The sequence below is a fragment of the Hyla sarda genome, chromosome 7, assembly GCF_029499605.1.
Source record: "Hyla sarda isolate aHylSar1 chromosome 7, aHylSar1.hap1, whole genome shotgun sequence".
In the NCBI taxonomy this organism is placed as follows: domain Eukaryota; kingdom Metazoa; phylum Chordata; class Amphibia; order Anura; family Hylidae; genus Hyla; species Hyla sarda.
Genome location: NC_079195.1, coordinates 210541263 through 210566620, shown reverse-complemented (window position 1 = coordinate 210566620; position 25358 = coordinate 210541263). Strand labels below are relative to the sequence as shown.

The following is a 25358-nucleotide window of genomic DNA, read 5'->3' as shown; positions in this document are numbered from 1 at the left end:
TAACATGCAATTGTAAAGTTATTCTGCATACATTAATCTATAATATATCAAAAGTTTTTTTGATGAGAGGTACCCTTTAAGTGATATTTTGATACAAAAGACAGCAGTTTCATAGTGAGCACCAACTAAGCCCAGAGCGTGCAGCTTTACATGCAAGATCTCTAAAATAAGAGTCGCAATGCAGAAATCCTCCCACATCATAGATAAACTTTTCAGATAGGTACATTGAAATTCCCATACTTACATGCATCGCCGATGGTTTCCACCTTGTATACGTCATAGTTGTCAATGATATCATCAAACTTGGTGTACAACTTATTTAGGAAATTGACTACTTGGTATGGCGTGCTTGCCCCAGACAGTGTCGTGAAACCTACAATGTCACTAAAGATAAGATAAGATGAGATAAGATGACAGCCATTACAGAACCCAACAAGACCCAGAAGATTATACAGGTACTTTACATCTTAGGCTGAGTTCACACCACGTTTTTGCAGTACAGTTCCTGTATCAGGTTTTTGATAAAAAAACGGATTCCTCAAAACCGGACTAAACTGTATCAAAACGTGTGTACAAATTTTTATCTGTATACGGTTTGAAAAATGATGTCCGGTTGCATCCGTTTTTGAAGAAAAATAACGTATACGTTTTTTTAACTTTTCACTCCATTATGAATAAAGTTTTACTTGTTTGATTGAAATTCCAAGAAAAAAAACTGAGCAAAGGCTAAAACCGTACGGTGAAAACCGGATGGAACCGTATGCACATATGGTTCTGTACGGTTCCCATTGACTCCCATGTTTAAAAAAAACGTATACGGTTTAATACAGTTTTTCACCCGGACCAAAAACTGTGGAAGGCCAAGGTTTTCTGTCCAGAAAAAAAAAGTAAAAAACCGTATTGGTTTGAAAAACGGAGACAACTGTATACAGTGGTCCCTCAACATACAATGGTAATCCGTTCCAAATGGACCATCGTTTGTTGAAACCATCGCATGTTGAGGGATCCGTGCAATGTAAAGTATAGGACAGTGGTCTGCAACCTGCGGACTTCCAGATGTTGCAAAACTACAACACCCAGCATGCCCGGACAGCCGTTGGCTGTCCGGGCATGCTGGGTGTTGTAGTTTTGCAACATCTGGAGGTCCGCAGGTTGTAGACCAATGTTAGAGGAAGTTGTACTCACCTGTCTCCGCCGCTCCAGACCGTCACCGCTGCCCTGGATGTCGCCTTCCATCGCTGTCGCCGCGTCCCCGAGGTGTCCCTGACGCTCCGGCAAGGCCTCTGCTTCCCCGGCATCTCTCTGTCGCCGCCATCACGTCGCTATGCACGCCGCTCCTATTGGATGACGGGACGGCGTGCGCAGCGACGTGATGTCGACGATGGAGAGCGCAGATGATGCAGGGGATCCTGAAGTGGATGCGCCGGAGCCCCGAGGACAGGTAAGTGATCGTCAGCGGACCACACGGGGCACCGTAAACGGCTATCCGGTGGCAGCTGAAGCAGTCTGCGCTGCCGGATAGCCGTTTATGCGATGGCCCCGACATACAAAAGCATCGTATGTTGATGCTGCCTCTGAGAGGCCATCGCATGTTGAAATTATCGTATGTCGGGGCCATCGTAGGTCGAGGGGTCACTGTACATAATGGTGCATACGGTTTTGAATGGGAAGTCTATGGGCACAGCTTTCTGTACGGTAGCATACGTTTTTTTTTTTATGAAACCGTATAGTAAAATCGTGGTGTGAGCCCACCCTTACTCCCCTCCATACCTCTCATTTTCCTGTTTATAACAGTTCTGACACCATATAACACTATTTTGCATCAGACAGTAACCAGATATTGGCCCAGATGTAGCACTTCATCCAATATTTATTGAATTCCAAATCAGAAATGGGGGTCTCATGGGACCCCTATGCAAGAAAATATGTGGCCACATATGGCTCTAATGCCTAAGTGCTGACTGATGTAAGTGATTGCTATTATTCCCCCCAGGAATTTTTTTTTTTATTACAGTGCCCCCTCGACCTACAATGGCCCCGACATACGATAATTTCAACATACGATGGCCTCTCAGAGGCAGCATCAACATACGATGCTTTTGTATGTCGGGGCCATCGCATAAACGGCTATCCTGCAGCTCAGACTGCTTCAGCTGCCACCGGATAGCCGTTTACGGTGCCCCGTGTGGTCCGCTGACGATCACTTACCTGTCCTCGGGGCTCCGGCGCGTCCTCTTCGGGATTCCCTGCATCGTCTGCGCTCTCCATTGTCGTCATCATGTCGCCACGCACGCCGTCCCGTCATCCAATAGGAGCCGCGTGCGTAGCAATGTGATGGCGGCGACGGAGAGCGCGGATGCCGGGGAAGCAGAGGCCTTGCCGGAGCGTCGGGGACACCACGGGGACGCGGCGATAGTGATGGACGGCGACATCTCGGGAAGCGGTGACGAGTGGTGACGGTCCGGAGCGGCGGGGACAGGTCAGTACAACTTCCTCTAACAGTGGTCTACGACCTGCGAACCTCGAGATGTTGCAAAACTACAACACCCAGCATGCCCGGACAGCCAATGGCTGTCCGGGCATGCTGGGTGTTGTAGTTTTGCAACATCTCGAGGTCCGCCGGTTGTAGACCACTGTCCTATACTTTACATTGCACGGATCCCTCAACATGAGATGGTTTCAACAAACGATGGTCCGTTTGGAACGGATTACCATCGTATGTTGAGGGACCACTGTATAAAGGAATATAATAAAGGAACACTCACAGTCAAGTTCACAAAACCACAGACACATGCATAAAACCTGCCTGAAGTAGACAGTAGCACTAGAGTAACTCTGGGCTTCACAGGTCAGGCCTTGTCGCAGATCATCCGCTACCGGTTTGGGAAGCATACCTGGTAACGTACATATATTACAATGTGTGGTTAGAATTGCGCTTGCCTACATGAACAAGAATTATGAAAAATTACAGTGAAGGGAAATTCATTGACAGTCGTTCAGTGTGTGTCAGTATCCACTGTAAATCTAGGTTTATAGTTGTATATTATCCTGCAATTACATGAAGTGTCCAATAGATGGCGGGCTTCACAAACAAATGAAGTGAGCAGTGACTAAAGTTGGAGAAGGAGGAGTTTTGTGGACATGTGCTGGTAGCTATCTTGAATTTTTCAGTTCCAACATAGCAAGCAGAGAGAGAGAGAGAGAGAGAGATAACATACGGGGACAGCCTGTGAGGAATCCTGGTTGGAGTGCCTCCAGCAGCTGAGAGGAATCGGCTAGCAGGTTGAACCCAGTGCTGGTAGCAGGAAAGCCTTCGTGAGCAGTGAAAAGAACTTGAAGTTGGACGGACCTGATTTACAGCCTGTGTAATGGTAGTCTTGAAACCCTTCTTCCCTGTCCCACAACAGGCCGCTCTGAACACACGTACCAATAAAAAAAAAGACCTTGGGATCTGTTTGCGGACATTTTGATAGTTTAGGCCTACTCCAAGTAACACTGTGGGGCAGGACTTTGTAGGGACCCAGTGATGTCCCAGTACTGGATGATAGAGTCCCTGCATGTCGCCAGGGCTCCCCTGCAGCATAACCTTATTATGTATATAGGTTTGCCCCATTTAATGTACTGTTGCTTTAATGTTTGTACCACATGATTGTTACCCAGGAGGCTCCAGTGACCCGGTGACCCACCAAGTGACCTATGGGCTCCTTGCACAGCCCCCTATATAACCAGGGGGGGGGGGGGGGGCTGCAATCTCTCTCTTTCCTGCTGAGGTCCAGTGCAGTCAAGTCATCTCAGTGTCTGTGTCCAGAGCATCGGAGGCCTCAAGCCTAAAGTCCTGCAGCCAAAAGTCAGTCATCAGTAAATCAAGTCATCGTATTGTCAGTCACCATCTCTGTCATGTCAAGTTCATCTGTAGTCACCGTGGCCTGCACTAAAGTCAGTCTAACTACTGCTAGTCCCCGCAAGCCTGCGAGGTCCCCCTGTGTCACTGGTCACCTCCCAGGGATATTTAGCTGTACTGCAAAGACTAGATCACCTGTCTTGCCTCAGTAAAGCTGCCGTTATCCTTAATCTGGCGTTGGTGTCTTCATTGCCCATGCCTAACCCAGGATCAGCGGTTAAGGCTAAACGACGCCCTGGCATCACGACAAGAGGGGTTAATACCATCTGCCCCTTGGGGCATAACATCTGACATGTATCTACTCTGCACCTCACACCCCAACACCACAACCTCATCTATTTAATGTGCACCAACTGAAGGTACCCAACAGTTGCTAGGGTGAAGATAAGCGTGGGCTTTTGGGGTGCTTGGGTAGGTGAGGCAAATATACACATTGCATTTGTCTGATTTTGTGCTATACTATACCTTACTGTTTGTTATGTTATGCATGTTTTTTTTTCTTTATGCAATACAAAATTTATTTTAAGTCTTATTGTTTTCTCATCAATGTTTCCAATAGGACCAAATCCATTAAACTATTTTTGGGGGTTCTGCTATTTGGGTTTCATTTTTATGTATCCACCACCTATCCCTGCCTGGCATTACCTATTTAAAGGGATAGTCCAGGATTTTTTTTTATTATATATGGCTCCAGAAAGTTAAACAGATTTGTAAATGACTTCCATCTTAATCCTTCCAGTAGTTATCAGCTGCTGAAGTTGAGTTGTTCTTTTCTGTCTGACAACAGTGCTCTCTGCTGACGCCTCTGCTTGTCTCAGGAACTGTCCAGAGTAGGAGCAAATCCCCATAGCAAACCTCTAATGCTTCTGACAGTTCCTGAGACAAGCAGAGGTGTCAGCAGAGAGCACAGAAAAGAACAACTGAACTTCAGCAGCTGATAACTACTGGAAGGATTAATATTTTTTTAATAGAAGTCATTTACAAATCTGTATAACTTTCTGGAGCCAGTTGATATAAAAAATATTGTAGTTTTGCCTTTGTGAAGGGGCATTTTCCTGATCTCCTATCCTGACCTGTGCCTGTTTACCTGAGGCTGCTTCTGCCTGACCCCTGTGTACCACACTAGACATGTGCAATTCGTTTCGGAACGAATACTAAACGTAACGAATTTTCCCGTTTTCGGGTGTTCGTTAAAATCCGAATGCACGCAAAAAAAAAAAAATTGAATATTTCCGAAAAAGAATACGAATATACAGTTAACGAATGCATTCGTTATCAGTAAACAGAAAGTAAGGAATTAATTAGATTTTTTTCATTGGGTTTACCTGAAGAAAACTTGCCTTCCTACACAGAGAAAACTGCAAAAAAAGGTGAAAACAACAAGAATCCTAAGGTAACACCTGCTACTTATTACAAAAGAGGATCAGCAAGTGAAACTAATGTGCATTTCGTTTAGTAACGAATGCTAAATTTAACAAATTTTACAGATATAACGAAAGATCTGAATTAACGAATGCATTCGATGTTATTAACGAATGCATCCGAAAACGCAAAAAAAATTCGTGGATGCATCCGAAAACCGAATATGACGAATGCACAGCATTCCGAATATTCACAGAGCCGAAAATGTTTTTAAAACTAAAACGAACAAAACGAAATTTTTGGTTCTGCACATGTCTATACCACACTGACTCTCTTCTGTATCCCCAAGACCGCTGACACTAAACCTGTTTCACCTGCCAAATCTTTGCTACCTGGACTTAAATTTGCTACCTAGTTGCCAGTCTTCTACTCACTCCTACAACAGTCCCAACACAAGGCACCATCTAGTTCAGTGGTCTCCAACCTGCGGACCTCCAGATGTTGCAAAACTACAACTCCCAGCATGCCCGGACAGCCAACGGCTGTCCGGGCATGCTGGGAGTTGTAGTTTTGCAACATCTGGAGGTCCACAGGTCGGAGACCACTGGTCTAGTCTGTCTGGCCAGCTGCTACCCACACCTGGATCACACTTGGGAACCTGCTACCCTTTAGCAGCAGAAGTCCAGTTGCCCAACCTGGAGTGGGATAAAGGGTGAAACCTACAAGGTACTCAGACTCCTCTTTTAGGATCAGCTCAGAGCCGAACCAGCGGGTCCACACTAGATGTTATGTTACAGCACACAGTTGGCATTCCAAGATGGCACACAGGGGGATGGAGGGTGGTGGGGTCATAGAGGGCACCCCCTTCTTTTGTCAAACCAATAGATGTCATGGATGGTCAGCAATGGCTGGGGCATTTAAGAGTAGGGTGGCCATTGTACAATAAGTGATGGCACAGGTCCAGCTCTTGTGCCCACACCATCACAAGGAAGTAGTTTGATGCCAACTCATGAGAGCGACCTGTTTAACATGAAATAATGGTACGCCATGGGATATGACCTACTTTAGCGCTGTGTGTTGTTTGGTAGGCTAAAAAAATTCTGAGGGACTCTCTTTAAAGGGGTTGTGTCATTAAGGCCAGAACTTTCCATATGTCCTCCTAGAGCCTCTACATATATATATATATACATATATATATACATATATACATATATATATATACATATATATATACATATATACATACATATATATATATATATATATATATATATACATATATACATACATATATATACATATATACATATATACATATATACATACATATATATATATATATACATATATATATATATATACATATATATATATACATATACATATACACATATATATATATATATATATATATATATATATATATATATATTAGAGCAGCTCTCATACTGACATGTATGAGGCTGGGTTCACATCATGTTTTTGCCATACTGTTTTCAATCAGTTTTTCTAAAGAAAACCGTATGGCAAAAAAACGGATGGAACAGCATGGGAAAAAGTAAACCGTATGCATTTTTATACCGTATACTGTTTTTAAAAGTGCATACAGTTCCGTCCGTTTGTATAAAAAAACAAAAAAAACAAACATACGTTTTTGAAAATGTTGTCCATTTTTAATGGGAGGGGTGTTGGGTGGGGACTTTAGGATGCAAATGCGCATGTGCAATGTAAAAACCGTATATGGTTTCCTGTATGGAACCGTATGCATGTGCGTTTCCCATTGACGTCCATGTTAAAAAAAAAAACGTATGCGGTTACAGTACGGTTTTTAAACCGGAGTCAAAACTGTGGTTGACCACGTTTTTGCCTCCGGTTTAAAAACCGTACTGCAAGCGCATATGTTTTTTTTTTAACATGGACGTCAATGGGAAACACACATGTATACAGTTCCATACAGGAAACCGTATACGGTTTTTACTTTGCACATGCGCATTTGCATCCTAAAGTCCCCACCCAACACCCCTCCCATTAAAAATGGACAAAAGTTTCTAAAACGTAAGTTTAAAAATAAAAATAAAAACGGACGGAACAGTATGCACTTTTAAAAACAGTATACAGTTTAAAAACGCATACGGTTTACTTTTTCCCATACTGTTCCATCCGTTTTTTTCCCATACGGTTTTTGATAGAAAACGTATGCGGGAACCGTAGTTGAAAAACGTAGTGTGAACCCAGCCTTACACGGTTGGCTCATAATGTCTATTGATTTCTAACCAATTCAGGAGTTGTCACTGACTGTATATGGAAACAAGCAGCCTCTATGTGTAAGATCTCTATGTCTGATATAGACGATCTCCATTCATTTCAAGTCCCTATTCAGACTGTGAAGTGAGGCCTTTTACAGTGTCCTAGGCAACACGACAAACGACACCTGCCTGCTGTGCGCCATCTGTCCCCCCTGAATAAGCTGGAAATTCAATTGGTCTCCATTATGAACAACAGCTCAGAATCCGAATTACTTCTTTACATTTTATCTGGATCTTCTATGTCAGTGGTCTCAAACTGTGGCCCTCCAGATGTTGCAAAACTTCAACTCCCAGCATGCCCGGACAGCCAACGTCTGTCCGGGCATGCTGGGAGTTAAAGTTTTGCAACATCTGGAGGGCCACAGTTTGAGACCACTGCTCTACTTGTATGTCGCATGTGGTACACTAAATTACTGATGGGGTCATTTTGCGATAACTACCATATAAATACTAGTGTTGAGCGGCATAGGCCATATTCGAATTCGCGAATATTCGCGAATATATGGACGAATATTGGTCATATATTCGCTAAATTCGCATATTCATAATATTCGCGTTTTATTTTCGCATATGTGAAACTTTGCATATGCGAAAATTAACATATGTGAAAATTAGCGTAAGTGAAAATTTGCATATACGAAAATTAACATATGCAAATTTTCGCATATGCGAAAATGCGCACACCAGTCTCACACAGTAGTATTAGAGTCTTCAATACACCACACAACCTGGAAGCAGAGAGGAATGATCACTGTGATGTGTACTGTGATTAAAAAAAAAAAAATTATAATAAATAAAAAAAAAAAAAGAATATTCGTAATTACGAATATATAGTGCTATATTCGCGAATATTCGCGAATTCGCGAATATGCGATATTCGCGAATAAAATTCGCGAGCAACACTAATAAATACCTGAAAGTGACCTTTTTTTAAATTTTTTTTTTATCTATAATGGTTCTTTGCATACATCACACTTATATGCATTTAAAGGGGTAGTCATTTGGAAAACTTTTTTTTTTTTTAAATCAACTGGTGCCAGAAAGTTAAACAGATTTGTTAATCACTTCTATTAAAAAATCTTAATCCTTCCAGTACTTTTTAGGGACTGTATACTAAAGAGAAATCCAAAAAAGAAATGCATTTCCTCTGATGTCATGACCACAGTGCTCTCTACTGACCTCTGCTGTCCATTTTAGGAACTGTCCAGAGCACGAGAAAATCCCCATAGCAAACATATGCTCCTCTGGACAGTTCCTAAAATGGACAGCAGAGGTCAGCAGAAAGCACTGTGGTCATGACATCAGAGGAAATACATTTCTTTTTTGGATTTCTCTTTAGTATACAGTCCCTAAAAAGTACTGGAAGGATTAAGATTTTTTAATAGAAGTGCTTTACAAATCTGTTTAACTTTCTGGCACCAGTTGATTCAAAAAAGAAAAAAAAAATTCCACGGGAGTTCCCCTTTTAAATCCCAAACCAGGAACATGTAAAATTTCCACTCTACCTGGTTACATTCCAAAATTGTAGATGACCCCTTTTGCGCCATATAAATTCTGCCTTTTTTTTTTTTTTTTTGCTGGTCTCCAGTGCAAAATATTGAAAAGCCATTATTGAGTTCTCCATTAACAAAGTCGCATGCAGACAGTCACTGCATCCATTATATTGTCTTGAACTGTAATATCTATTTAATTTAATATTTCTATATTCTCAATTAATAAAGTATCTATTTTTGCATATTTTATTGTTGGCGTTCTATTTCTGCTACGATATTCCTATGTTCCAAATCTTCACTATGGGGGAGATTTATCAAAACCTGTCCAGAAGAAAAGTTGCTGAGTTGCCCATAGCAACCAATCAGATCGCTTCTTTCATTTTTCACAGGCCTTTTCAAAAATGAAAGTAGTAATCTGATTGGTTGCTACGGGCAACTCAGCAACTTTTCCTCTGGACAGGTTTTGATAAATCTCCCCCTATAGAGGGGATTGTGTCGGCCTCTAAGGATCTGCCTGTTTATAAAAAAATAAAAAAAAATGTCCCCCATCCTCATATTTTATTTTTGAGAAATAACTTTTATCTTTGTCGCGTATAATTATAGGATACATGGTCTGTCCACATTTGGTATTCGTAGCGTGAGCACCCTGGCCTATGTCCACCTGCGCAGTAATTTAAAAAAAAATCCCCCTACTGTAAATATACCAAATGTACACTAGGACACTAGGACAAAGAACAAAAAGGATAGCAATATGACCAAGAGATCCGACTACATGGGGTTAATTTGTAGTCTGTTAACATGGAGACATTTATTTTTATAAGGAGTATTTACAAATTTGTTTAAAGGAGTAGTCCAGTGGTGACCCAGTGGTGAACAACTTATCCCCTATCCTAAGGATAGGGGATAAGTTTGAGATCACGGGGGGTCCGACCGCTGGGGCCCCCTGCGATCTCCTGTATGGAGCCCCGACAGCCTGCGGGAAGGGGGCGTGTCGACCTCCGCACGAAGCGGCTTCCGACACGCCCCCTCAATACAACTCTATGGCAGAGCCGAAGCGCTGCCTTCGGCAATCTCCGGCTCTGCCATAGAGATGTATTGAGGGGGCGTGTCGGCCGCCGCTTCGTGCGGTGGTCGACACCCGCTATCTGGCCGGAGAGCCGGGGCCCTGTACAGAGGGATCGCAGGGGGCCCCAGCCGTCGGACCCCCAGCGATCTCAAACTTATCCCCTATCCTTAGGATAGGGGATACGTTTTTCACCACTGGACTACCCCTTTAATTTCTCAAAATCCCTTGGAGGAAAAAAAAATAAAAAAATTGCAAACCTTGCACTTCCCTGTCATTTAAAAAAAGCTTTTTCCATATCACAGAGACAAGTCAAACGTTTTGAAGAACCAGCGGGGAGAAGAACATGGTAGCACTCTTCACTCGCCGGCTCACAGTAATCTCTGTCCTGTGGTCCCATAGACTTCTAATGCTTCTCCCCATTCATTCTCCTGATCGGGAGGTGGGGGTATCAGCACTGAGACCCTGACCCTGAGATCAAATCTTTTGACATTTGGTCAAATTTATTTGTTTTTTCTTAAATGATAAACAGACCTTAAAGGGGTACTCCAGCTGAAAACTTTTTATTTTTTTAATTTTTTTTTTTTAAATAAATCAACTGGTGCCAGAAAGTTAAACAGATTTGTAAATTACTTCTATTAAAAAAAATCTTAATCCTTCCAGTACTTATTAGCTGCTGAATACTACAGCGGAAATTATTTTCTTTTTGGAACAGCATCCGTCAGCAATGGCGCATACTGAAGGGTCACGTAGAGAAACTAGACCACCAAGGTATGTCACGTCTTTTGCCTTGTATAGTTTGTTTACTACTCCTGACACGTATGGCCATATCTATATATTTCATCTGTTTGCAGCATTCATACTGCAGCCATAACATGGTCCTGTAAGGTGGATTACGTAAGTTGTGATATTTTCCAATATAGACCATTAGATTATGTAATATGTAGAGAAGGGGACACTAGACCACTGTTTACCATTCAGAGTGCCTCCAGCTGTTGCAAAACTACAACTTCCAGCATGCCCGGACAGCCTTCGGCTGTCCGGGCATGCTGGAAGTTGTAGATTTGCAACAGCTGGAGGTACCCTGGTTGCAAAGCGCTGCACTAGACTAAGGGAACAGACATGCAAATGTGTGGTGCTAAGTGCACACTGCAAATATGCTATGTAAATTGACTTCGGTGGCAAACTTTTTTTTAAATTATTATTATTTATTTTTATTTTTTTATTAACTGGTGCCAGAAAGTTAAACAGAAAACAGATTTGTAAATTAGGTCTATTAAAAAAATCTTAATCCTTCCAGTACTTATTAGCTGCTGAATATTACAGAGGAAATTATTTTCTTTTTTGGAACACATAGCTCTCTGCTGACATCACGAGCATAGTGCTCTCTGCTGACACCTCTGTCCATTTTAGGAACTGTCCAGAGCAGCATATGTTTGCTATGGGGATTTTCTCCTACTCTGGACAGTTCTTAAAATGGACAGAGATGTCAGCAGAGAGCACTGTGGTCGTGATGTCAGCAGAGAGCTATGTGTTCTAAAAAAAGAAAAGAATTTCCTCTGTAGTATTCAGCAGCTTATAAGTACTGGAAGGATTAAGATTTTTTTAATAGATTAAGAATTTAAAAAAAAAAAAAAGTTTTCCACTGGAGTACCCCTTTAAAGGAGATCTGCAGCCATAGACACTTATCCCCTATCCCCAGGATAGGGTATAAGTGTCTGATCGCAGGGTGTCCGAATGCTTAGACCCACCGCGATCTCCTGTACAGGGCCCCGGCTCTGTCGCGGCTCATCCGAGCAGGAGGTGTCATGCCCCCTCCATGTATCTCTATGGGGGAGGCGGAGATGCAGCCTTTGTGCATCCCTGCCTCTCCCATAGAGCTGTATGGAGGGGGCGTGTCTCAGTGAGGTCGACGACACGCTCATTAGCCACGCAGAGCCACGTAATGCCGGGTCCCCGTACAGAAGATTGTGGGGGGTCCCTTCGGACCCCCCACGATCTGACACTTATCCCCTATCCTGCGGATAGGGGATGAGTATCTATGGCATATATGATTTCTATTCATTATTAAAATGCAGAATATTATTTTATTGATCATTTTTGTTATTTTTTATATTATTTATATTATTTACAGCTTTTTCCACTTTTTTCTGTGGTTCGGTTTTTCCTGGTTTTGATCAAAAATAATGGTTTTAGTTAAAAATAATGAGCAAAATCATGGACAAAATACACTGTGTGAACATAGCCTTATCATGGATAAACCTTGATTTAGGGCTGAATACAAATGTGGTTGGTTTTCGTTTAGTGTTTTTAGCAGAACGTCTCATGGTAGCCATTGTAGCGGTCACTCCATTTGTCTACTTACTGTATAACAGACGGTCAGTCTTCTGCTTTTCTTGTAAGAGATCTTGAGTTCTCTCGGCTACAATGGCCTCCAAATGTTTACTGTACTTCTCCATCTACAATTAAACAACACAATAAGTCTAGTTTTACACTAGTTAACAGGATTTGTTACCTGAAAATTGTCTACAGTCGTATTTCTAGTTTTATCCATTGACTTCTATAGAACAAATCCTGTTTGTCTGATTATGTGTTTATCAGATATGGTTACTTCATTCAAAATCCGATTTTCATAACATTAAAGTGGTATTCCAGGAAAAAACTTTTCTATATATATCAACTGGCTCCAGAAAGTTAAACAGATTTGTAAATTACTTCTATTAAAAAAATCTTAATCCTTTCAGTACTTATGAGCTTCTGAAGTTAAGGTTGTTCTTTTCTGTCTAAGTGCTCTCTGATGACACCTGTCTCGGGAAATGCCCAGTTTAGAAGAAGTTTGCTATGGGGATTTGCTTCTAAACTGGGCGTTTCCAGAGACACGTGTCATCAGAGAGCACTTAGACAGAAAAGAACAACCTTAACTTCGGAAGCTCATAAGTACTGAAAGGATTAAGATTTTTTAATAGAAGTAATTTACAAATCTGTTTAACTTTCTGGAGCCAGTTGATATATAAAAGTTTTTTTTTTCCTGGATAACCCCTTTAATGTCTATATCAGTGATTTTCAACCAGGATGCCTCCAGCGGGTGCAAAACTACAAATCCCAGCATGCCCGGACAGCCATTGGCTGTCCGGACATGCTGGGAGTTGAAGTTTTGCAACTGCTGGAGGGGCCCTGGTTGAAAATCACTGATATAGACATTAAAGGGGTTATTGGCCTATGTAAATTGTATTGAATCGTATTACTGATTTCATCAGTTTAATTGCACGCAATTTATTTTTTTTTGCTTCGGAATAGTATAGTAATGTGGTGGGCTCTGTGGTATAGCCTTGTGGGTGGATGTGGTGGTCGGGATGTTGCTGTGCAGGTTATAAAGGGAGCTATTAACCCTTGTCAGTCGTGACGCCAGGGTGTGGGTTAAATGCTGTATGACTTGGCCTATCGCCACCCTTCCCAAAGACGATAGGTGTTTGCAGAATAAAGTATTGTCCACAAACAGAGCTTCGCTGAAAACTTTCATAAACTTTACTGAAGATTTTCTGTAACTTGCGAACATACAAACAGTCTTTGTAACAGAGTCTATGAACAGCTTGGCTGAGATTGACCGTTGGTTGAGACTTTTAGTAAGATCTTTATCTTGTAGAAATTTAGTATGCGCAGATCCGCTGGATGTAGAGATATATTTAGGTCCAGGGTCCTTGCCGTTATCAAAGGAGAATTTAGGATAACTCACTGTGTAATTCAGCCGAGGCCGCAAGGCTTTGGCCTAGTAATTGTCGTTGAAAGTTGCGGAGGTCCTACCTCATTCAGTGACAGCAACCCAAGAGCAATGATGCTGCTTGCTTGGCAGCGCAGGAACAAGAGACAGAATAATGGCCGCAGCTCCCTTATATGGGCAGGGACTGGCTGTTTTAGGATTGGTCCATGCCATCTGTCAATCAGCCTCACAAAGCATTGTGGGTATCACATGGCCTATGAACCTCCAAAGGTCCTTTGCATTAACCATAGAGACTAAACCTCGTCACTTGACCCGTAGGTCCTACGACGCTAGCGCAAGGTAAGTACACTTTCTATATACATTTATATACATTTAATTATGCAATATATTAGTTATCTAAGGGGTGACTAAGGGAGGACTAAATCTGAGGACCCTACGGTTCCTAGGAACTCTGACTTAGGGGACTCATACCAAGGTACTGTATGAAATACTGTACCGGGACACCACAGTAAGATCTAGAAAGCTCATGTGATGTCCCAGTATGGGATATAGTCCCGTACAGTACTTAGGCCCTGTCAGGTTGAGTCCCTCTGTATCCTAGGGGCCCTCCTGCAGCATCTCCCCCATAGTGTTATGTGTATTAGATATAAAGGACCTGTGGTGTCCCGGTACCGCATCCTATCCGGTACCTGTATATAGGTCCCCATAGCCAGAGTCCCTAGGACGTCGGGGTTCTTTTTGTCTAATCTGCCCCTTGTCACCTCTCATCTAGATAGTCATTAAACTAATAGTTTATTCAGGATTTATGTAAATATAATAGTACTAATGTATATAACTAGTTAGTTACCTGTCCGGAGCGTAACAGGACCTGCGGGTCACGTGATCAGGTAAACTCTATGGTTTTTGCTTAAGGACCTTTGGAGGTCCCTGTGACGTATTGCACCCACCAGGCTTTGTGACGGTGAATGACAGATATTCGGACCAATCAGAATAACCCCGCCCCTGCCCATATAAGGGAGTGGCGGCCATTATTCGCTCTCTTGTTCCCGGGCTGTCAAACGAGCAGGATCTGCGCAGCTGTCTTCCGCAGTGAGTTAGGCCCGAGCCTTGCGGCAACGGCTGATCTATTCAGAACCGTGAGTGTATCAATCCCTAAGCACTCTGCAAGATCACCGGACCTTATCTATCCCCTAAATCCGGACGGATCTTCGCAAATCACCCTAAATTCAGAGACTTGTATTACAATTCAAGGTCCGCAACAACTGTCAGTCACTGAACAATATAGAGACTGTTTGCATGAGACTGTTATTGTGCATTGGATGTACCGCAAGCCTTTCAGTAAAGTTTGTTTATCCAAGTTCAAGTTCAAGTACCTTGTGGACCTTCAGTCATTTTATACAGGCACCTATCGTTACTGGGAAGGGCGGCGATAGGCTAGAGAATTACCTCAGCATACTAGTCCTCAGCCTGGCGTCACGAACTATAGGGTTAACATTAACCCCTCATCTACCAAAACAACACCCCAACTACCATACACCCCCCAAGGGCTACCACAGACCTTTGAGGACCTTTGAATTAGTCACATGATACTGTTGTCACATGTTCAATTCACAGGTTTGTTGCCCAGAGAGCACCAGCTAACCAGGTGACCTGCAGCTTGACCTATGGGCTCCTTCCTCAGCCCCCCTTTATAAGAGGGGGAGCCATTACAATCACTCTCTTCCACAACACTTTCTGAGGTCAAGTCCAGTCCAGATGTCTCAGGGTCAGTGTCCAGCACATCTAGAGGCCTCAACCTAAATTACAGCCACAAGTCAGTAAGTCAAGTCATCTCTGTCTGCTGTCACTATCTTCAGTCAAGTCTATTATAGTCAGCGTGGCTGAGCTAAAGTCTGTCAAAGTCACTGCAAGTCCCAGCAGGCTGCAAGGTCCCCTGTGTTACTGGCCACCTCTGTGGGATCCCGGCCGAGCTGTAAAGACTGTACCATCTGTCTACCTCAGTAAAGCTACCGTTAACCCTAACCTGGCCTAGGACTATTATTACCCTGCCTAACCTAGGAATAGCAAAGCTACCTTCGGGTGTTTACTTAGGAAAACTTTGCCCTGGCGTCACGAACATTTAGGGGTTAATATCATCTGCTTCTGGGCTACACATCTGCCCCATACACCTCAGATCGCAACCCTGTGGCTCACCACACTCAAGACTGAGATTTTTTCGGATGTAAAAATCCCCATGTAACTGGGTGTTTGAATTTAGCTTTCGAATAGAAAAAGGGATCTTTTTTTTTCCCATTAGAGAACTGGGTCTAGGTGCTGCTCCTGCCTCTTCACCCCTATAGTTGCGCCCCTGGTTATAAGCAACATCCGATATACTAGAAAGAGATAGAAAGCGAAACCAATTTGGCCTTTTGAATCAGAAATTTACAATCAAGTTAAAGAGAGGTTTTTATGTAGAATAAATATTATTAATACATAACTATAAACAGTCTCATACTAAGATAAACTGAATGCAGCAACACTCAATAAGGGTAGGGTCACATGTGCCGTATTTTGTTGCATATATTGCTGCGGCATATTTTCCTACCTACTGAAATTAAAGGGTTACTCCGGTGGAAAATATATATATATATTTTTAAATCAACTGGTGCCAGAAAGTTAAACAGATTTGTAAATGACTTCTATTAAAAAAATCTTTACCTTTCCAGTAGTTTTTAGCAGCTGTATGCTACAGAGGAAATTCTTTGCTTTTTGAATTTCTTTTTTGTCTTGTCCACAGTGCTCTCCGCTGACACCTCTGTCCTTGTCAGGAACTGTCCAGAGCGGCATAGGTTTGCTATGGGGATTTTCTCCTGCTCTGGACAGTTCCTGATACGGGCATCAGGTGTCAGCAGAGAGCACTGTGGACAAGACAAAAAAGAAATTCAAAAAGAAAAGAATTTCCTCTGTAGCATACAGCTGCTAAAAAGTACTGGATTTTTAATAGAAGTCATTTACAAATCTGTGTAACTTTCTGGCACCAGTTGATTAAAAAAAAAATAATAATGTTTTCCACCGGAGTACCCCTTTAGAGGAGAAATCCAGCAAAAATAAAATGATCTCCTATTCACAGGATAGGGGATAAGTATCTGATCATTGTGGGTCCGAGCGCGGAACCCGGTGCTTAGTGAGGAGCGCATGCCACCTGCGAGCACCAAAAAAGACCGGTGTGCAGCATCATCTGGGCTCTCATACAAATGAATGGAGGGCGTGCCGCCTACTAGTATAGGACACGCGCTCCTCACTGATCACTGATCACTGGTCAGACACCCCCACGATCAGCTACTTATCCCCTATCCAGGGGATAGGTTTACTTTCGCTGAAGTTCTCCTTTACTGGAAAATCTGCAGAAAATCTGAAGCAAAATATGGCATGTGTGACCCCTCCATTAAGGAATTCAGATCCGAGGAATATTACAGCCAGACTTACCAGGTTCATCATCATATCCACCGGGCTGACTCGGTGAGGATTCATCTTCTCTAGACTTTTCTTTATCTGCTCAAACGGGGGTCGCAGCATAGCATTATGGGCCCAACACTTCTGTATCAGCTACGCCAAACAGAAAACCAAAATTAATATTTACTATAGTCACACTCTGTTCTCATTTGCATTCTTATTTCTAGTTTCCCCTTTATTTTAGGATAAAGTGCTGGATTGGGTCATGTGATGGGCACCAACAGCAGTCCGCAGGCACCATTGACTCAGAATCTATCAGGTTCAGCTATGGCACCCGTACAGCTCGTCCTGCCCTAGGCACTTGGGTTGAACACACGCATTTAGGGTACATTTACATGTACCGCAGATTTCACACTGCAGGAAATCTGCTGCGTATTCTGCTACCCATTGACCTGACTGGGTCAGCTGACAATCTGCAAGAACACCCTTATTGCATATTTACTGCAGATTTATTAAAGGAGTACTCCAGCGCAAAATAACTTATCCCCTATCCAAAGGATAGGGGATAAGTTATAGATCGCGGGGGGTCCGAGCGCTGGGGCCCCCGGGATCTCCTGGACGGGGCCGCGGCAGTCTTTCGGAAGTGAAGTTTCGTCCCCAGCAGAAAGCCGCGGCAGACACTCCCCCTCCATGTATCACTATGGGGTACATGGAGGGGGCGTGTCGGCCGCCGCGTCATGTGGGGACGGAACGCCCCCTTTCCTGCATATTGCCGCGGCCCCGTACCGAAGATCGCGGGGGGCCCCAGCGCTCGGACCCTCTGCGATCTATAACTTATCCCCTATCCTTCGGATAGGGGATAAGTTATTTTGCACTATAGATGTCCTTTAAGGTCAATGGGTCCGCAGAATACACAGTGGATTTCCCACGGTGAGAAATCCACAGCAGATGCGGTCCCTTTGGGTGCATTTTTCAGGTGCATGTTTTGCTGCGTATTTTGCTGAAGATTTTCGTCAGCATATTGTGCTACCTGTGGTGTCCCAGTACCGTATAGTATACCGTACCTTCTGTGGTGGTCCCCAAAGTCAGAGTTACTTCGTTCAGATAACATCCTCCTGGTGGGATAGCCCCTAGTCGCCTCTTTCTTATGCAATTCTGTGATGTTTACATGTATAAATAGTTGTATATTTAATTAGCTATATAGGACCTTAGGTCACATGACTCATGTTAATACTAGTAAGGTGTGTTGAAGGACCTTTGGAGGTCTCATGTGTGGTCACATGGTTAGACCATAATTCCTTGTGTAAAGTGAATGACAGATGGTATGGACCAATGAGCTTAAGGCCAGCCCTTACCCATATAAGGGAGCTGTCAGCCAATCCTCGCTCTCTTGTGATCGCGCTCTTGTCTTGCTCTCTTGTTCCTGTACTGCAAAGCAGTAACTGCTCTGTTGGGTTCCGGACTAGTTAAGAGAGAAGTGATCCGTGCAATTTACAAAGACAAGCTTAGGCCTGAAGCCTGCCAGCCTCAGCCTGAATCTAATCGTGAGTTACGATATCAATCCCCACTAAAGCTAGTGTGACTGCTGGACCTAAACTCAATCCCCTAAATCCAGCAGAACAGCACTTATTCCTTATCTAAGCTCAGAACTCACTACGTCCCAGCCAACTGTTAGGATCGTAATAGACTCTTGTACAAAGACTGTTCCTGTTTAATGTTGCATAAAAGCTGCAGTAAAGGTTCCGACAGTTTTCTGAAAACCTCCAGTTGTGGACAATCATTTATTATACCTCCCTATCGTTCTTGGGACGGGTGGCGATCGGACAAGCATATACAGAGGACGTCACCCTGGCGTCACGAGTGATAAGGGTTAAACAAGCACCCTTTAGTTACCGCACAGCTACACCCCATATACCCTACACCCCCAGGCTACCACATACCCATTGAAGTCATTCCGCTGCCGAAAATTTGCTGCATAGAGCCTGCCCCCTTTCAAACTCGCAGCGGGAAACACACTGCAAGTTTTAAAGTAAATCCGTTTGCGAGCGAGCCCTTAGGGCCTTCACACAGATGGATTTTGCTTCCGATTTTCTGCAGATGATTTTCTGCAGCAAAAAAATATGCACCAAAATGTTTACCTAGTAATGGTAGGGTGATAGTCTGCATTTCACCCTAGCCACCCCTTCAGATAGGTTAGGATACCATGCACTGTACAAGAATACTCTTCCCTTCCATTAAGTATGCATCAACAAATTACTGTCCCGGTCCCCGGCTGTCACGTTCTAGCACGCGCGGCTCCGCTCTCTAGGGTGCGCGCCAGCTCTCTAAGATTTAAAGGGCCAGTGCACCAATGATTGGTGCCTGGCCCAATCAGTCTAATTAGCCTCCACCTGCTCCCTGCTCATATAACCTCACTTCCCTTTCACTTCTTTGCCGGATCTTGTTGCCTTGTGCCAGAGAAAGCGTTTAGTGTATGTCCCAAGCCTGTGTTCCAGACCTTCTGCTGTTGCCCCCGACTACGACCCTTGCTGCCTGCCCTGACCTTCTGCTACGTCCGACCTTGCTCTTGCCTTGTCCTTTTGTACCGCTCCCGTCCCAGCAGTCAGAGAGGTTGAGCCGTTACCGGTGGATACAACCTGGTTGCTACCGCCGCAGCAAGACCATCCCGCTTTGCGGCGGGCTCTGGTGAATACCAGTAGCAACTTAGAACCGGTCCACCGGTACGGTCCACGCCAATCCCTCTCTGACACAGAGGATCCACCTCCAGCCTGCCGAATCATAACAATTACTCATCTTTACTAATGTTTTTATTTTTGGAAGCAAATACCCTTTAGGACTTCCCACTTGCGGTTCCATTTTCTGCAGGTTGGGCCCTTACATAACATAATTATTTTTTACAGCTAATGAATATCTTTTTCATTCCGAGCTCCTTGTATTTGCTATCCCTGTAAACCATATGAAGGGCCCCTCGGTGCTTTACTTGAGTTTCTGTAAACTCTACTTGATTACTGGATTAAATATTAATGGTAAAACACATCGGCTTCGCCAGGCCCATTAATAACATTTACATGTTGTATCAATTGTGTTCATAATGTTTTATTGTCTGACTTTATATTGTTTTATACTTTTCCATTTTATCTTTTGGAAAACTTTATGTTTGATTGAATATTTGACTCCCCACCCCCCCAACAGTACCATGGATCATACTTTTGGGGGGGCCATAACATTGCTATATCATTTTATGGGTAGAAACAACAGACGGAGTGATGTAAACAGCTGCAGGGACATCACTTACTTTTTCCTTTATCTCTAGTAAACAAGGGTTTAGTGACTCAGTCCGGAGTAATGACTCCAATTTACAAGCGATCGTGCCAAATGCTAGTGGAAGCTAAACATGTCATGCAAGGACATCTGTGTGCCTGAGGATGTGCAGCTATTTGAAGTCCTATAAGTGTTGTGCATTCAGAGGGGGGTCCCATAGCAAGGCTCATAATTGGTCCCCACTATGGTGCCAGTTTTTGTCACGTAGGACATAAAGGGATTGATATATGTTTCTTCCACCACATTTCCTCCATATTTATTGAGTTAAATTCCCTTCTTTGTTGCCAACAAGTTCTGAAGAGAGGCTCTGCAGACCAAGTTGATGACCCCTGGCTCTCCAGCTGTTGCAAAACTACAATTCCCATCATGCTCTGACAGCCTATAATTGTCAGGAATTTTAGTTTTGCGACAGCTGGGGAGCCACAGGTTGGTAAACACTGATATGTACAGCCTTTGTTTTACGGCATTACGGCAGTGGTCTGAAACCTGTGGACCTCCAGATGTTGCAAAACTACAACTCCCAGCATGCCCGGACAGCCGTTGGCTGTCCGGGCATGCTGGGAGTTGTAGTTTTGCAACATCGGGAGGTCCACAGGTTGCAGACCACTGCCATAATGCTGTAAAACAAAGGCTGGTGTGGTGTCCCGGTACAGGACCTGGTCCTGTCCCTGACTAAAGTCCCCTCAGCTAGAGTCCCTCCATTTCCATAGGGCTCTCCTGTAGGGCTTACCCCTGGTCGCCTCATACAACATATGTTAATATATTATTGAATGTATAGGAAATACATATGTATAGGACCTTTCCCGGGTCACGTGATGTACAGTTGTAATGTATAATTGCTTAAGGACCTTACTGGGTCATGTGATGTACCCAGAGTTCACTGGGTTCAAGACTTACAGGTTTGCTGACCAATGAGCTTAGTCCAGCCCCTCGTTCTATAAAGGGCTGTAGTCACTAAATTCACTCTCTTACTCTTAGGACCTGTACATGGAAGCAGGCACAAATATCTCAGCACAAATCTCAATTCAACTAGGCCAAAGCCTAAGAATCCAGCAGCCACTAAACCGTGAGTTACCAAAACTCAATCTATCAAATCCTGTGTGACTACTACCAGCTAGATATACACAAAGGTTCCCCTAGGTGGGTTAGGGATCCCACTAAACGTATTCACACAAACCCAGGGCCTCAGCCCGGGGCACTAAATCCCTATAGTTGAACCCCCCCAAAAAATAAAATATAACTTTTAATCAATATGAAATAAAAAGATGATATGTGATTAAAATGACAGTTTCCCAGCTCCAGATATATATATATATATTATAAGCACTGGGATATAGTTCCAAACAATTGGAATACTGTGAAACTAGGTTAAAATCAGAACATTTGCCTCCTCTACTAGTTTCGGCGCAACTGCACCGTCCTCAGGGGGAATGAATGGCAAACATTCCCCCTGAGGACGGTGCAGTTGCGCCGAAACTAGTAGAGGAGGCAAATGTTCTGATTTTAACCTAGTTTTACAGCATTCCAATTGTTTGGAACTATATCCCAGTGCTTATAATATATATATATCTGGAGCTGGGAAACTGTCATTTTAATTACATATCATCTTTTTATTTCATATTGATTAAAAGTTATATTAAATTTTTTGGGGGGGTTCAACTATAGGGATTTAGTGCCCCCGGGCTGAGGCCCTGGGTTTGTGTGAATACTACCAGCTAGAATATTATAATTGGTAGCACAGTAGCCTGCATCAAAGCTCATTGCTTCAAAGTCCCAGCAAAACCTGTGAGGAACCTGCATTCCGATTACCGCTTAAGAGACTGTTATGTATAGAGACTGTTGCATAAAATCTTCAAGTAAAGTTCTTCAGTTTATTCATAAACTCTGCTGTGGACATTCCGTTTGTTCCCTGCTGTTTCTGGGCCGGTTGGCGGTAGAACCATTAACTCTAAGGAGACCTCACCCTGGCGTCACGACATTCAAGGGTTAATACCACCAGACCCTGTAACATTATCGCAACACCCCAGACACCACAACTCTCCTGGTTCACCACACTGGGAGTTGTAGTTTTGCAACATCTGGAGGTCCGCTGGTTGGAGACCACTGTTTTAAGGGACTATGTCATATCTCTGAGGCGGGACATCACTGCGGCCGATGATTGGCTGAGCTGCAGTGACACACGCTGGGCTCCGGTGCTTTCTGGGCCCAAAACGTCACTCTGCAGCTCAAGAAGTCGATCGCTGCGGGCCCAGAACAGAAGATTTGAGGCATCCTGGGAGGGCAGGAGGCTGAGGAGTGGGCATAGTTTTGAACCCAGCCAATGGATAACTGATTTAACCCCTTCCTTAACCCCTTCCCGACCCATGACATACATTTACATTATGGCAGTCGACACCTGACGGTAACGACAGACATTGGAAAATGTCAGCAAAAATGCAGTCAAAATGTGTGAAAAATTTGCCAACACAGCCTAAAGACTTTTAATCTTTATGAAACACCACAATTGTCATTTTAAAGGAAATCTGTCACCAGTGTCACCTGCACTAACCTGTCGGTAATGACAGGTAGTGCAGGTGACACTGATGACAATGGTACTTACCTTGTCCCGTTCCGTGGCGGGGATCTTTGGTAATCTCTTCCGTTAGCTCCGCTCCGGGCACCCGGCTTTGGGCTCGGGCGGAGCTTAGTGATGTCACTAAGCTCCGCCCCATGCCCCTGCTGATCTCTGCTGAGTCTCGCTGTTAGAGAACAGCAGCAGTGACATCACTAAGCTCCGCCCATGCCCCAAGCCAGGTGCCTGGAGCGGAGCTAACAGAGGAGATTACCGAATATCCCCGCCACGGAACGGGACAAGGTAAGTACCATTGTCATCATTGTCACCTGCACTACCTGTCGTTACCGACAGATTTCCTTTAAGTCAAATCCCTTTCGCCTCTTGGAAATGTTTCACTAACAAACTCACTTTGAAAATGAAAGCTATCAAAACTGCACATAATGGCCCAGATTTATCAAACTGTTTGAGAGAAAAAAATAGAGTGACTTTTCCACAGCAACCAATCACAGCTCAGCTTTCACTTTACCAGAGCTCGTTAGCTGAACGGTGATTGGTTGCTGGGGGAAAATCACTCTCTTTTTTTCTTTCACACAGTTTGATAAATCTCCCCCAGTGTGAACTGACACCAACCCATTTATGAGTGTGATCAGTTCATCTGGGGGAATTCCTGCACAGGCAGCCCAATGGGATGACCAGGTACAATGAACTCCACCCCCTCTCTCTGCAAAGCCATGGAAAATGTAAGCAGCATTAGGAAATCATTTCACTGACGGAACTGGAATAAGTATGGAGCCGATCCCATGTCTGACACATCAGTTAAAATAGGTAAGCACAAGGCATACACAAGAACCTCTACATAATTCTCTAATGACACACTATACAACCAAAGAGTATTCTGGAGTGCTTCTTAAATTTCATTTTCAAATAGTCGAATCCTGGAGAATAGTCTATATAAAACATATCCTATCCCTTTGTGTACACAGCTTTTATGCAAACTTTTGGGTTTCCAATGTAACAAACAAACCTGTGTGTAGTTAATTAATTAATACGTTTGACCTCCACTTCAACCAACCACAGCCATAGTAATTGAAGGGGTTATCCAGGAATAGAAAAACACAGCTACTTTCTTTCAAAAACCACTCCCCGTCTGTCTCCAGGTTGGGTGTGGTTCTGCAGCGCAGTTCCTTAGAAGTGAATGGAGCCAAGTTGTAAAGCCACACCCAACCTGGGGACAGACGTGGAGCTGTTTTTGAAAGAAATTTGCTGTGTTCTTCTGTTCCTGGATAACCCCTTTACGGCCCTCCATCATCAAATCTGGACAATCTGGCAGTAGTACTAACCTCTGAGTAATCTGCCTGGTTTGGGCAGTCAGGGTCAGATTTGCCGACACTCAGATCCGGTATCTCCGGTCTCCATGTCACATCTTTAAGGTAAGAATATCCCTGGAAATTTAACGAAAGATGTCCAGATAATGTAACGTGTCATTTATTTATTATGATTGCATATGTAATGATCAGATCCCAATATATTCAGTTAATGGAGGCCAAAACCCAAACACTTACCGCAACCGTATCACAGCGACTGGCAATTTCAACTAGAACAATGGCATAACTGCAAGAAGAACCACAGGATAAAACTTTTGTTCTCTGAAGTAAAAGACAGTATGGATATGTGGATGTGTGTAGCATCAGCCTTAAAGGGGTATTCGGGTGGAATTTTTTTTTTTTTTAATCAACTGGTGCCAGAAAGTTAAACAGATTTGTAAATTACTTCTATTAAAAAAAAATCTTAATCCTTCCAGTACTTATTAGCTGCTGTATAATACAGAGGAAATTCTTTTTTTTTTGGAACACAGAGCTCTCTGCTGACATCATGACCACAGTGCTCTCTGCTGACACCTCTGTCCATTTTAAGAACTGTCCAGAGTAGGAGAAAATCCCCATAGAAAATATATGCTGCTCTGGATAGTTCCTAAAATGGACAGATATGTCAGCAGAGAGAACTGTGTTCAAAAAATAAAATAATTTCCTCTGTAGTATTCAGCAGCTAATAAGTACTGGTAGGATTAAGATTTTTTAATAGAAGTAATTTACAAATCTGTTTAACTTTCTGGCACCAGTTGATTTAAAAAAAAAAAAAGGTTTCCACCAGAGTAATCATGGCCATAAGAAACATAGGACAATAAACGCTGATGGGTTTGGGGTCAGT

The 25358-nt window shown here is 43.3% G+C and overlaps 1 protein-coding gene across 5 annotated transcripts in view; it reads right to left on the bottom strand.

Annotated features, from left to right (window-relative positions):
* The window catches only part of LOC130283282 (atrial natriuretic peptide receptor 1-like), an 84331-nt gene that overhangs the window by 10538 nt on the left and 48435 nt on the right, over positions 1-25358 (bottom strand). For all 5 annotated transcript variants that reach the window (XM_056532524.1, XM_056532523.1, XM_056532525.1 and 2 more), the window contains 6 exons: positions 24713-24761; positions 24491-24592; positions 17309-17428; positions 12491-12584; positions 2807-2894; positions 245-384 (listed from right to left, as the gene is read on the bottom strand). In XM_056532524.1, the coding sequence (XP_056388499.1) occupies positions 245-384; positions 2807-2894; positions 12491-12584; positions 17309-17428; positions 24491-24592; positions 24713-24761 (593 nt within the window). The remainder of the gene's footprint in view (positions 1-244; positions 385-2806; positions 2895-12490; positions 12585-17308; positions 17429-24490; positions 24593-24712; positions 24762-25358) is intronic.